General features: G+C 41.8%; 1 protein-coding gene across 1 annotated transcript; it reads right to left on the bottom strand.

The window, feature by feature from the left end:
- Positions 1-358: 358 nt before the first annotated feature.
- LOC147312829 (uncharacterized) lies at positions 359-1,568 on the bottom strand. The gene is made up of 2 exons (XM_086264487.1): positions 1,160-1,568; positions 359-1,027 (listed from the first exon to the last, which is right to left on the bottom strand). The coding sequence occupies exons 1-2, from the start codon at positions 1,430-1,432 to the stop codon at positions 359-361; spliced, it is 942 nt and encodes a 313-aa protein (XP_086120613.1). The 5' UTR covers positions 1,433-1,568.
- Positions 1,569-15,331: the final 13,763 nt, after the last annotated feature.

Raw genomic sequence — 15,331 nt, 5'->3', positions numbered from 1 at the left:
CTCGAAGCTGTCAAAACTGTAAACACTATACACAGCATTACACACTACAGCAAAACAATTGAAAACACAATGCTCAATTTGTGAGAAGGTTCTTTGGTTCATAACTGCCAATGCATATTTTTATAAACTGTACAGTAACGGATCGTCATAGAACCCTGCAGAGGATTAGGCATTTAGATTTGTGAGTTTCACATGAAGACTATAAATCTATAAAAACATCCTGCATGTACGTACACTACTGTAACACAACTCAATGCAAAAACAGAATCTATCGCACACAACAGTACTCTCGGAAACATGATCAGGGTGTGAAGTCTTTTTTATTGTCTACACGGTCATTTTACAGTATTACACACAGTCACTGTGCGGCATCATGTCGCCGAGCTGCATTGGGCCACATCACCTCATCCACATCACAGGCTATATTGTCCCTTGCTAGGCACCGCGGGAAAAACGCCCTGGAATGGCGAATCCATCCCTGGAAGGCCTCCACTGGGATGTCAGCACAGGCCAGCTCCATTGCCCGTACGAGGTTCTCTCTTGTGTATGGCTGTCTGTCATACACCTTCCATCTCCATGATGAGAAGAACTCCTCTATAGGGTTCAGGAAAGGGGAGTAGGGTGGCAGACAGACGTTTAAAAAGTGGTCACTGTTTGTGGTGAACCACTCTCTGATTTGGTGTGTCTTGTGGAAGCGGACGTTGTCCCAAATGATCACATACATGTGATGTGCTAGCCTAGGATGGTGTTGTTGACGGCCCAGGAGGATGTCTTTTAGCTCCTCTAGGAAGGTGAGGAGACGTTGGGTGTTGTAAGACCCAAGGACAGCATGCCGGTGGACAAGCCCCTCCGTACCCATAGCTGCACAAAGAGTAATATTACCCCCCCGTTGGCCAGGAACCTCAGTGATGGCTCTCTGGCCAATGATGTTACGGCCTCTTCGCCTTCGTTTCTGGAGGTTGAAGCCAGCCTCATTCAGGAAGAGGTACTCATGGGGTCTGGCCATCGCGTCCAACTGCATTATCCTCTGTGAACATGGGAAAGCGTACAGGTGTTCAGAACGGTCAATCAGGTAGCACAGGTAGTCCAGAAGTAATGTAGGCCACTAAGCAACACAGTATGTCCACTAACTGTACTGTGGACATGGATGTATACGTACTTGCACATACTCGTAACGTTGTCCTATGTGTCGCGCAGAGTTGCGCTCAAAGGGAACCCTGTAGACCTGTTTCATCCTCATCTGTTGGCGCCGGAGAACTCGGTCTATTGTGGACACGCTGACAGCATCAATGTTCTCAAAGTTTACATTATCTGCAATGACTTTGTCTCTGATCTCTCGGAGTCTAATGCAGTTGTTCTCACGGACCATATCTGCAATGAGGGTTTCTTGTGCCGCTGTGAATATGGCAACCCTCCCACCTCTATGTGGCATTCTTTCAGCTCTAAAGAAAGAAACATGTGTTGTCAATTGACTGATTTATATGTAAAACTACATGTAAGGTAACAGACCACTTTCACAGGCCTGTAAAACTGTAGTGTGACAAAGAAAGCAATAGCGTACTATACCTGTTGTGTTGTCTAAATGCCTTGATAATGGTGGCCACGGTGGACCTACTCAGGTTTGGATGTACTCTTCGTCCCGCTTCAGCCATTGTCATGCTATGGACAATGACATGATCAATTACTGTTGCTCACATATCATCTGTTATGATGGTGCGAGGTTGTCTTCTTCTCCCACCTGGACCTTCTCCTCTCTCTTGTTGGCCTCCTTGTCTTCCTCCTCTACTCCGAACTCCTCTTCTTCTTAGGCCTTCACCTCTTCCTCCTCTGATCTCAACCCCTCTTCCTCTTTGGCCTGCAGCTCTTCTCCTTCCGCACGCTCGAATGCCTTCATCCATTGTGATTGTTTGGCATCTTCACCAAACTATGCTTTCATAGGTGGGGTCACATCATTAGCAACAGGTGTCTTCAATTTTGAGTCGTTGTGTGTAGTGACTGACGCCAAGTGTGTTCCCTGTGTTCACAGATTGGTGACTGTGGCAAGCATTTTGCATCACATGAGCTTTCATTTGAGAATATGTGCAGAGTTGTTTTGCAACATGTGTTTTGGCAAGGAAAAATGTGTTTAGATTTATGAGTACAGAGGGTTGTGTTTTGTGAATTGTGTCTTCATGTGACATGTGTTTATGGTACTGGTATATGGTGGCTACATTTAGTAAATGTGTTTAGACTACTGGTCATTTGGGTTACAGGATTGGCTTTTGTGTTTTAACATTTGAGAAAAACTGTAACCATGATTTAGTCACTGAAATAACTCTTTAATAGCAGACAACGGTATGAGACAGATGAAACATGAAGTATATTACATAATACCTTCAGATAAAATGATGAGTTCACAGCCGAGTTAGTTGGATGCATTAGCGGTTGTCCTTTAGCAATATCAGACTTGGAATGAGATTGCCTGGGTCCAAACCTTTATATGAGTCCTCTCCACTGAGTTGACAAGGCTAATATGAGGCACTAAAACTGTTAAAAAGAATAAGGTCACTAACTCCATATCAGTTTACACGGACATAGTATAGTTGGCGTATGGATAAAGATGCCTTCAAGAACAACTAAAGTCCAGATTGAGGTGTCATACACAGTATATAGGCCGTGCTTGTGAGGTTTGCAACAAGAACATTGTAATGTTTTTTCATCAGGGATTTGGCTGTCCCCATCTTTGTGGAGGAGAGCTTTCTGCTCTGTCTCATTAGTTTTCAAAACCACATCCATAGAGTGACTGTGCACAGCTACTTAAAATCAAGTAGGCACAGAAAAACCCTCCTGGAGTCACTCGTCATTTTAAAGTTATTCAGAACTCACACATACCGGCATCACACTGAAAGTAATTTTCAGTGATTAGGGTTTTCATAAGCCAATCAGTGCCGATTAGACTCGGGTATAAAGGGAGATGTGAGGTGACTGGCTGAGTAACCTTTGATGGATGAGATCAGAAGGTTATTCCTCGGCCCAAGTCAAAGTGAATGTAGGATGAGGTGTGTTAAATATTGAGGATCCCCCACCACCCCCTCATTCGACAGTTGATTCGACTCTAGCTCCAACTTCAGCGTTATGTAATGTTGTTTTCCTCGTGTTTTGTGGGGTGTGGGAAAGATTGTAAACCAGCTGCTAAGGAGGGGTAGTTGACTGTGTAATGCTTGGTTTCATCATACGGGTCATAGTACTATAAAGGCCGCTGACTGGAGCTACCTGTGTGACTGCAGAAGAATTTCAAGTGCCGCAGATACTCATTTGATACAAATAGCTATTCTTTACTTAGCAGTCCCTCAAAGAAAGCCACAGTCGGATCACAGCACTTTAAAAATCCACCAGGGCCTTTTTGTATGCAAATAAGTTCAGAACATTATATACACTCCTACAGAATCCCATTATAGTCTCCTTTAGCACCAATTAGTCATCACGGACTGCTATAATTATCATGGCGATATGGAGTACAAATACACATTTTTTAACACAATACAGTATTATCTGGGATGTCTTGTTTTTACAGAGAAGTGTACAAATAACCACTAAAACTGTGGGTGTAGACTTTATAATACATTAAAATTACAGTAAAGATTAGAATGTCTGTACCACTGTAAGGTTGGCCAATCTCATTTCCACATCAAAATACAAATAAAGCAGGAGACACAATGGCCACAATGTAGTGCCCTGTGTTTGATAGAGTTGTAGCAGGTAGCAGCAGAGTTGTAGCAGTCTCTTTAGACTAGATCAGTGTTGTATTTGTGATTAGTGACTGAATGTGATCCTTACAAAAGAACTGGCACTGACAATTCTTCCTATTATTGCAGCTGAATGCGGTAAGGAACAAAATAGAGCCTCTAAAGAAAGCTGTTGAAAGGAGTATTTATTAAAACCGCTCAAAGTATTGCCTTTGTTTGCACCTCTAATCTATACTTTAATAATAACAATGTATCTAACAACAGTGAAAAAATAATCAGTTATCTGCAACAATATAGAAAATTGTCTCCCTTTGAAAATGATATTATTAGCACATTGGACTATTATAACAAATGCTTCATTGTGTGAACCCTTTTGCTGTAACTGTGGTTGAGCAAAATTCACCTAGTTTATGTACTATAACATAGCAGAACCTTCAGTTTTTCATTATCATGAGCAACATGATGCTTGTAGGTTTTTACTTTGGTTTTTATTTTTATTGTATAGATGGCGCTGATACACTAGAATGCTCAAATCTGAACTTGAATGGCATCCCATTTTTCATCCATAGGGTTTTATATGACGGCAGCCCATCCTTTTGCAGCTATAACAGCTTCAATTCTTCTGGGAAGGCTTTCTGCAAGGTTCAGGAGTGTGTTTGTGGGAACGTTTGACCATTGTTTTAGAAGCACATTTGTGAGGTCAGACACTTATGTTGGATGAGAAGGCCTGGCTCACAGTTTCTGCTCTAATTCATCCCAAGGGTGTTCTGCCGGGTTGAGGTCAGGACTTGCTTTGTGCACAGTCATGGTGGAACAGGACGGGTCCATTCTCAAATTGTTCGTACAAAGTTGGGATAATGAAATTGTCCAAAATGTCTTGGTGTGCTGAAGCTTTAAGAGTTTTTTTTACTGGAACTACAGGACAGAGAACAAACACTGAAAAAACCCCACCAAACTTTACACTTGGCAAAATGCAGTCAGACAAATAGGTTCTTTGGCAACTGCCAAACCCAGACCCATCTGTCACGGTCTGGCTGGGGCAGACCGTATGTGTTGCAGAGGAGGACTCAAACGCAGACCAAAACGTGGTGTGGATTAACAAAACAAGCCGTTTATTGAGGTTAGCAACGAGGGTACAAAATAATAGGGCATCGGTGAAAACTAAACAATAACCTAAACTGGGAGAACTAATAACAAAACATGAAAAACCTTAACCATAGTGAACTGACATGGGTACCTGGAGATGAGACATGGATGAGCAGACGACCTGACAATGGCATGCAGAAAACAAAGGGCTTAAATACATACATGAGGTGATCAGGGGAGGTGGAGACACATGGGGGAAACAGCTGAAAGACATAAACCTAATGACAGGACCAGGAGAGGAAAGCTAAATACAATAAACAAAGAACACATGACATTGTCAGAATAAAACAGGAAATACTAAAACTAAAACATGACAACACAACTTAACAGACCTAATATGTGATGAATAAATACAAAACCCCAAAACATAGAAAACCCAGGAACAATAACTGCCTAAACTAAAGGCAGATAGGAAATAACACAAACTAAATCACATAACAAAATGAGACAAATACAAACATGAACTCAGAGCGCTGGGTCAGAGACCCAGCCTGTGACACCATCCATCTGATTGCCCTATGGAGAAGCATAATAAATCACTCCAGAGAACACGTCTACCCTGCATGCTTTACACCACTGCATCTGACACCTTGCGTTGCGCTTGGCAATGTAAGGCTTGGATGCAGCTGCTCGGCCATGGAAACCCAATCCATGAAGCGCTGTTCTTGAGCTAATCTGAAGTTTGGAGGTGTGTAGTGATTGACCCTGCAGAAAGTTGGTGACCTCTGCGCACTATGTGCTTCAGCATCCATTGATCCTGCTCTGTCATTTTACTTGGCCTGTCACTTTGTGGCTGTTTTTTCAATCACTTCCACTTTGTTACAATACAATTAACAGTTGACTTGAAATATTTAGTAAAGAGGAAATTTTATGAGTGGACTTGTTGCACAGCTGTCATCCGATCACAGTACCACACTGGAATTCACTGAGCTCCTGAGACCGACCCATTCCATGCCTATGTGCTTGGTTTTATACACCTGTGGCCATGGAAGTGATTGGAACACCTGAATTTATTGATTTGGCTGGATGAGTGAATACTTTTGTGCAATATAGTGTAACACTGCCAATAAATTCTTTACCGTCTTCCCTTCTTCTTCTTCTTCTTCTTTTTTTTTTGCTGTTTCCTTTATGAGTTGCCACAATGTATCATCCTCCTGTATCACACCAACCCTCTCCATGTCCTCGTTCACTGCATCCATTACAGCCTTCTCTGCGGTCTTCCTCTTTCTTTGTTTCTAAAGCTATTAGCCTGAGATGTCACTCTGATGTACTGACTTTTGGTCACTCCCAACAAAAATGTTAAGATCTGCCACATGTCTTTTTGTCAGCACCACCGTCTCCAAATCATACACCATAGGAAGTCTCCCTACTGTGTTGTAAACATTCCCTTTCACTCTTGCTGTTATCCCTCTGTCACATATCACTCTTAAGACTCACCTCCATCCACTCCACCACGCTTACACTTTCTTCTTCACCTCTCTTGCTTTGGATGGATGCACCCCAGGTATTTAAACTCATCTATTCAATTCAATTCAATTCAATTCAGTTTTATTTATATAGCGCCAAATCACAACATAAGTCGCCTCAAGGCGCTTCATAGATACAGAGAAAAACCCAACAATCATATGACCCCCTATGAGCAAGCACTTTGGCGACAGTTGGAAGGAAAAACTCCCTTTTAACAGGAAGAAACCTCCGGCAGAACCAGGCTCAGGGAGGGGCGGCCATCTGCTGCGACCGGTTGGGGTGAGAGAAGGAAGACAGGATAAAAGACATGCTGTGGAAGAGAGACAGAGGTTAATAACAGATATGATTCAATGCAGAGAGGTCTATTAATACATAGTGAGTGAGAAAGGTGACTGGAAAGGAAAAACTCAATGCATCATGGGAATCCCCCGGCAGCCTACGTCTATTGCAGCATAACTAAGGGAGGATTCAGGGTCACCTGGTCCAGCCCTAACTATATGCTTTAGCAAAAAGGAAAGTTTTAAGCCTAATCTTAAAAGTAGAGATAGTGTCTGTCTCCCGAATCCAAACTGGAAGCTGGTTCCACAGAAGAGGGGCCTGAAAGCTGAAGGCTCTGCCTCCCATTCTACTTTTAAATACTCTAGGAACAACAAGTAGGCCTGCAGAGCGAGACCGAAGTGCTCTAATAGGGTGATATGGTACTACAAGGTCATTAAGATAAGATGGGGCTTGATTATTTAAGACCTTGTATGTGAGGAGCAGGATTTTGAATTCAATTCTGGATTTAACAGGAAGCCAATGAAGGGAAGCCAAAACAGGAGAAATATGCTCTCTCTTTCTAGTCCCTGTCAGTACTCTTGCTGCAGCATTTTGGATTAGCTGAAGGCTTTTCAGTGAGTTTTTTGGACATCCTGATAATAATGAATTACAGTAGTCCAGCCTGGAAGTAATAAATGCATGAACTAGTTTTTCAGCGTCACTCTGAGACAGGATATTTCTAATTTTAGAGATGTTGCGCAAATGGAAGAACGCAGTCTTACATATTTGTTTAATATGTGCGTTGAAGGACATGTCCTGGTCAAAAATCACACCAAGGTTCCTCACAGCATTACTGGAGGCCAAGGTTATGCCATCCAGAGTAAGAATCTGGTTAGATACCATATTTCTAGGCTTTTCAGGGCCGAGTACAATAACCTCAGTTTTATCTGAATTAAGAAGCAGAAAGTTAGCGGCCATCCAGGTCTTTATGTCTTTAAGACATTCCTGCAGTTTAACTAATTGGTGTGTGTTATCTGGCTTCATGGACAGATAGAGCTGGGTGTCATCAGCATAGCAGTGAAAATGTATGCTATGTCTTCTAATGATGCTGCCTAAGGGAAGCATGTATAATGTAAACAGAATTGATCCTAGCACTGAACCCTGTGGAACTCCATAATTAGACCCAGAGCAAACTATATTGTTTGACTGATGGCCCTTAATATAAAGACTTCGGACTTCATGTTTCCCAATTTTTGCTTTAAGTTATTTTGTTATTTACATAATAATGTAAATAACCTAATAATGATCCTTATTGCTGTTTTAGAGGAGCGGTGCTTCAAAGGATAGTTGCAGATTTCTGTCAGAATCTGCAGGTTATGCAGTACAAATAAAATGTTCACGTTTCTCCAACGTTGTCTTCCCAGCAGTCTCACCGGATGACCAGGAAGCGTTCGCGATGTCTTCTCGGGCGCTTCTCTGGCGCTGATAATTGGCGTCTGTCTTATGTCAGTGACGTAAAAGACGGATTTAATGCGACTTGTCCGTTCACACAGCAGTCGCTTTCTGAAACATCGGATATGTATCGGATTCAGTACCACATACGAAAGTGACCCAGATCGGATTTGAAAATATCGGATTTGTGCCGTTCACACTGTCACACCATGATCGGATATGAGTCGCATAGGGTCAAAAAAATCGGATTTGATGCGCTTTCGCCTGCAGTGTGAACGTAGCCTAACTTAACATCAATGGTACTAAGAGTAGCTGTAGATAATATTACATCTGTGGGATGATTGTTGGTAATTTTTTCTCTAATGATAAAAATTTTATTTGTGAAGAAGTTCATGAAGTCATTACTAGTTAACGTTAAAGGGATGGTTGGCTCAAAAGAGCTCTGACTTTTTGTCAGCCTGGCTACAGTGCTGAAGAGAAACCTGGGGTTGTTCTTATTTTCTTCAATCAGTGATGAATAGTAAGATGTTCTGGCTTTGCGGAGGGCTTTCTTATAAAGCAGCAAACTATTTCTCCAGGCTAAATGATGATCCTCTAAATTTGTGACACGCCATTTCCTCTCCAGATTACGAGTCATCTGCTTTAGGGTACGTGTTTGAGAATTATACCATGGAGTCAGGTACTTCTGATTAGAGACCTTAGTTTTCACAGGAGCTACAGTATCCAGAGTCGTACGTAGTGAGGAGGTGAAATTATTAACAAGATAATCGACCTCTGTTGGAGTAGCGTTCAGATAGCTGCTCTGCTCTATGTTGGTACAGGGCATTGAAGATGATAACAGTGGGTGGATTATATTCTTAAACTTAGTTACAGCGCTTTCAGAAAGACATCTACTTTGATAAAGTCTACTCTCCACTGCTGTGTAATCAATTATTGTTATCAGGAAATGATCAGACAGGAGAGGGTTTTCAGGAAACACTGTTAAATGTTCAGTTTCTATGCCATATGTTAAAACAAGATCTAGAGTGTGATTAAAGTGGTGGGTGGGTTCTTTTACATTTTGAGAGAAACCAATTGAGTCTAATAACAGATTAAATGCCATGTTGAGGCTGTCATTTTTAGCATCTACATGGATGTTAAAATCACCCACAATAATTATTTTATCTGAGCTCAGAACTAAATTAGATATAAAGTCTGAGAAATCAGACAGAAACTCTGTGTAAGGCCCAGGTGGACGATAGATGATAACAAGTAAGACTGGTTTCTGAGTTTCACAGCTGGGGTGGACAATGTTAAGCATCAGGCTTTCAAATGAATTAAAAGTCTGTCTTGGTCTTTCATTAATTAATAGGCTGGTGTGAAAAATTGCTGCCACACCGCCCCCTCGGCCTGTGCTTCGAGATTTCTGGTAGTTAGAATGACTCGGGGGTGTTGATTCATTTAAACTAACATAATCATCCTGCTGCAACCAGGTTTCTGTAAGGCAGAGTAAATCAATTTGTTGATCAATTATTAAGTCATGTACTAACAGAGACTTGGAGGAGAGAGACCTAATATTTAATAATCCACATTTCACTGTTTGGTTCAGATGTGGATACTGTATTGTTCTTTCTTTGTAATTGTTTATGTTTAAGTTGTTTGTTGCTGGTTTTTAGTTTGTTTTTTGTCTTTTTGGAAGCTGACACAGTCTCTATGGAGATGGGTTTTTGGGGGGGGGGTAGCAGGAGGAGAGAAGCTGCAGAGAGGCGTGTAAGACTGCAACTCTGCTTCCTGGTCCCAACTCTGGATAGTCATATTTTGGGGGGTTTAATAAATTTGTCCATATTTCTAGAAATGAGAGCTGCTCCATCCAAAGTGGGATGGATGCCGTCTCTCCTAACAAGACCAGGTTTCCTCCAGAAGGTTTGCCAATTATCTATGAAGCCCACATCGTTTCTGGGACACCACTCAGACAGCCAGCAATTTAAGGAGAACATGCGGCTAAACATGTCACTCCTGGTCTGATTGGGGAGGGGACCAGAGAAAACTACAGAGTCCGACATTGTTTTGGCAAAGTTGCACACCGATTCAATATTGATTTTAGTGACCTCCGATTGGCGTAACCGGGTGTCATTACTGCCGACGTGAATTATGATTTTACTGAATTTACGTTTACCCTTAGCCAGCAGTTTTAAATTTCCTTCAGTGTCACCTGCTCTGGCCCCTGGAAGACAATTGACTATGGTTGCCGGTGTCTCTAGCTTCACATGTCTGAGAACAGAATCACCAATTACCAGAGTTTGACCCCCGGCGGGTGTGTCGCCGAGTGGGGAAAAACGGTTAGACACATGAACGGGTTGGTGGTGTACCTGGAGCTTCTGTTTAGGACTATGCTTCCTCCTCACCGTCACCCAGCCGCTCTCTTTCCCCAGCTGCTTGGGGTCTGCCGGGGAACAGCTAGCGGGGCCTACGCTATCTTCGGCTGCACCAGCTACAGGGGCCTGGCTAGCTATGGGTGAATGAAGGGTGCGAAGCCGAGTCTCCAATTCAGTAATCCTGGCCTCCAGAGCTGCAAATATGCTACATTTGTTACAGATATCCTTATTGCTAAAGGAGGCCGAGGAGTAACTAAACATCTGACACAATGAGCAAGAAAGTGCAGGAGGGACAGGTGAAGTAGCCATGGTGCTAACGAGTCGGCTACGAGCTAAGCTAAGCTAGCAAAACAGTACAGAGACAGTGAGTGAATACTTTGGCTATAAATTAGGTAGTGAGTACACAGAAAGTGTGCTTCGGATGAAGCACGTGAAGATTATACTATGAAAAAGAATGTATTTAAAAGTTGTTAATTATATTGCTAAGCAAATAAGCTACTCAGAAACACCACTGTTCACTTCCTGTTCCTTTGAGCAGGAACAGGAAGTGATACTCTACCGCAGAGCGAGCGAACACCAAGTGACAGCTTCACTACATCTACTCCTTGCATCTTCACAGTTACACCTGTCTCCTTCTCATTCACACACATGTATTTTTTCTTGCTTCTATTGAGTTTCATTCCCCTTCTCTCCAGAGCATATCTCCACCTCTCAAGCTTCTCTTCTACGTGCTCCCTACTCTCGCTGCAGATCACAATGTTGTCTGTAAACATCATAGCCCACTGAGACTCCTGTCTGACTTCATCCACGTTATCAACTTGTCTATCGCCACTGCAAACAAGAACAGGCTTACAGCCAAATTCCATAATTCTGATCAGTTTGTCAGCACAGCTGTTTTATTATCCCTGAACACGGTTTCCAATCATAATCAAAAACTCATGGCTCAAGTGTGTAAAAGCTTAACCGTCATGAATTTGATGTCATTGTTTTGTAATGCGCAACTGTCGGTAAGACATGCCAGCACTGATGAAAGGGACAGATAAAGTTAGAGAAGTACAAAGCCAGAGGATTTGACAATTTGGAAGTCTTAACTGAAAGTGGTTGTCGATTTCCACCCCTGTTTGTAAATGGTTTGGGTTATGTGCATTTTAGATGTGTTCTGTTTTTTTTTTTTAACAGGATTTAATACGGATATATAAATGAACATAACACATGAACAAAAGATTAATGTATCATATTTTATTAGCTTGTTATGTGCCTTGTATACAAAAGGTATAAAATTATGAAGATTAGTGAATTAAGAATGTAAAGTAGCACAAAGTAGGGCTGCATCAATTAAGTAAAGTGCATCTTAATTGTACTTAAGTACACAAGTGAGAAAACGCACTGTTGCATTCTAACAGTTCCTGGCATTTGAGGGTAAACATACTAATAAAATATCTGTATCATTATTAATCAGAAAGCACTGCACTGTTGAACTAGATGAAAATAAATCTGTTGTCCCTTATAGAAGCCTTGGCTCAGCCTCGCTGAGGTAAGTATGTGGGTGTTTCAGTTTCTTCTGCCAGACAGCAAAAAGCAGCAGTTTCTGTGTAACTAGATATTTTGGTATGCGCCCCTCATGTGCCAAAAAGTTTGCAAATAGCTGCAAACAAGACCACTTTTTTAAAATTGTTGAAGGCTTAATGTCCATACAATTAAGATTTCAATAACACACTCTCTTGGAACTTTGCCAGCTTTGTCAACTTTGAATAGAAAAAGAATTCTGTGCAACTTACATCTTGAAATGATTTTTGCCTTTTCTATAATTAAAAAGTTCTTTAACACTGAAAATTAGGTTCAGTCATGCAGGCCCACATCTTAACACATCTATTGATTTGAGTTAGCAATGCATTTCGCTGGTAAATTAGACATTTGTTAATTCTGACTAGCATATAAAAAGGTGTGATTACCTTAATAGAAAGGAACTAAAAGAAAATGTCTCTTTTTGAAATGATGACTTGATGTTATTAAGGGTCTTTTTAAAAATGTATTTAAATAAAATCAGCCTACTTAAGTCTCAGATTTACAGTAGACAAGTATTAATAATAAGAGTAATAGTAGTGATAATGCGTCTTTTTTATGGAGCAGTTGTCGTGTTGCGAAAATTAAACATTTGATGACTTTTTGCCGCTTGGCTGCAGACGTTTTTGTCCTGTCCTGTCATCTTCATTCATATTCACAAGGAAGGGGAAAGCGTTTTAGTCTTTGAACAGTTGTTTAATTTATTGCCAAAACACAGACTTAATTATGACATCTTAATTAAAGGGACCAAATAAAAGGCTCTTCTTCCAGCACAGGCCTTTCCCCCCAGGTTGTTATCTCTGCCTGCATTTCTGTCTCTGCAGCAAAGTAACTGTACAGATGCTGCACTCCCTGCTTTTTTGTTTCACTCTCACATTCCTTCAACAGTCTTGAGTCCTGCAGCAAATGTGCACTTTTAACGCTTGATGTGCATGCTGCGACAGCTGCAAGCGACCCTCCAGTGACCAAAGGCGTTGATGCTACAGTCTCCTCTGGCCTGGCCTAAATTTACTTGGGCTTGGAACTTAGGTAGCGCCCCCGGGAGCCAAACAGAAACTGGTGTAAATGAGGTTAGAGATTCAGTCAGTGCATTTGTGTGGCCGGCAGCTAGCTCCACAGTTCCAGCCTCTGCCCATCTGCCACTGACCCTTGTTTTGCCAAAAGACCAATTGAGGTTTGAAGCTGCCAGATTAGACTGTGGTGACATAATGATTTTGTCCCACATAAGGGTGATTTGACATGCTCTGCTTGCCTGTCTGTTGCTTGCAGGCTTTTCTCCTCAAAACCAGCACTCTGCCTCTGCCTCATTACTGTCAAACACATCAGGAGATTGTTCCTCTGTTTGGTTCACATTAATATACGTGTGTATGTGCAAGCCACCACAAAAGTCTTTATCAGTGCTGTGTGTCACATAGTCTATTTTAATGCCCCTCTTATTGGGAGTCTATTTGTTCTCATCTGCATGACTTCTACTTGCTATCCATTATTCATGTTTTCTCCACACACAACTTGCTTATTCTCGCTTTCAGGCTTTTTCCTCATGTTATTATTTCCCCCCCAGCTTCCCTTCTGTGTTTGCTCTGAGCTGTGCTTTGATGTCACCGCGCCTGCCCAGCCCTGCACAGCTGTCTGGACCAGGTGAGTTGGGATTTATTCAGAGTTTCTTAAGGTTTACGTAGTTTAAATTCAGTTGAACTAAAACACTTTTTCATGTGAAATGTTCTCTATACATACAGAACACAGAAAAGAGTCAAATGAAATATTTAATCTAAAAAAAAAAAAGTTCAGATGTAAAGCAAAGAAACCTTGAAATCTCACTTTGAACTTTTTCACAGATACTGATATTTTAGCTTTTGGCTCACTGAAATCAATATGTACACTAAACCTCACTGAGGGTTATATACCTCAGCAGAGCCCATGTGACTGAGGCTACCTAAAGCAGCACAGTGAGATGAAGCTTTAGTGATCTGCATGGAGAGACTGGGCAGTGTAGTGTAACAAAAGTGTAAAAACATAGCAATGCAGTGTAAGTAAAGAGGAGGGGGCCGCAGTGTTCTGCTTTTTGCTTTTCACGGATACATAATGCACATGAGTACACACTGTTACGCATATTAATGCTCATATACAACACGGGGAATGTAGATTTGTGCTGAACACAGACCTTTGCACATTCAGATTTGCATGTCCATGCAATGCATTTTATACATCTCATTTTCACCTCCACCTGAACCTTTCATGTTCTTTATCCTTTTGCAATATGACAGCAGTAATCAAGGATGAGAGATAAGGAGGAGACGAACAGAGAAAGAGTTAATCCTTCCAGGTGCCAAGTGGCAGTAGGTTAGCTGAGGTGTGTGCGGGCTGCAGAAACAAGCCTCTCTTATCCTCTCTTTCCTTCCATATATACCTCATCCTGCCACAACCCCCCCTCCCCCCTCGGCCTTGTGCATCTCCTTGCGGCTCACTTTCATCTGCACTGCACTATAAACAGATCTTTTTACCATTTCAAAGCTCATACTTGTAACGTCTCCTCTCTGGTGCCTCCCATCTGCAGTGGCGTTGGGCCAGGGCAGCAACACGCTATACGTACAGCAGGACAGGGCCTGAGTGCACAGGTGGTGCGATTTGGCCATTGGTAAAGTGTGTAAAAAGGGGGATGATAAAGAGCCAGAGATAAGAACAGAAATGGTCAAAAAGCATTATTCTCGATACACTGTAGTATAGGAGGTTAACAGTGAGGTGGATATGGGCAAGCACACAGTCTGACACATGCATCCTTGGCTTGCTTGTAGTCAGGGAATGTGTAAACGTGGGTTTCAGTGGAATGCACAAGAAGGTGGCTGCATGTCATTAGGCTTGTGTTAGTGCATTTGTGTTTGTATTCATTAGGCAGGCATTTGGCATTTAGAAGCCAAGTGTGTGTGTGTGTGTGTGTGTGTGTGTGTGTGTGTGTGTGTGTGTGTGTGTGTGTGTGTGTGTGTGTACACTGATATGAGTGGAGGTGGTGAAGAGCATTAAAAGCCTGCCTGGCACTCTGTGTGGAGAGACAGGGGGCCCGTTCCAGGATAAAACTAGACTTAGATCAGCATGTTGAGGTTTTTTTTGTATTTTTTGGCAGAATTAGCTCCCTAAAAATAATTTGCATATTGATTGTGTATCTGATAAAGCAGAATATAAAAGGCAGCGTTGTTTATTACAGCCAAGGGACTGATATTTAGCTCTCGTGGCACATATGGCTTCATGAATATGAATCCTTTGTTGCGAAACCAACTTTGGCTGAGTAAATTTGACAGCTTACCAACTTTAATCCTTATTCATATTTATGGCCTTGTTGTTTCATGTTCTTTTAATTTATTTCCTATATAC

Source organism: Aulonocara sp. 'chitande type north' Nkhata Bay, linkage group LG15 (assembly GCF_057382095.1).
Source record: "Aulonocara sp. 'chitande type north' Nkhata Bay isolate Kocher_YH1m ecotype deep benthic linkage group LG15, A_spYH_male_GT1.1, whole genome shotgun sequence".
Classification (NCBI taxonomy): domain Eukaryota; kingdom Metazoa; phylum Chordata; class Actinopteri; order Cichliformes; family Cichlidae; genus Aulonocara; species Aulonocara sp. 'chitande type north' Nkhata Bay.
This window is presented reverse-complemented; position numbering and strand designations above follow the sequence as displayed.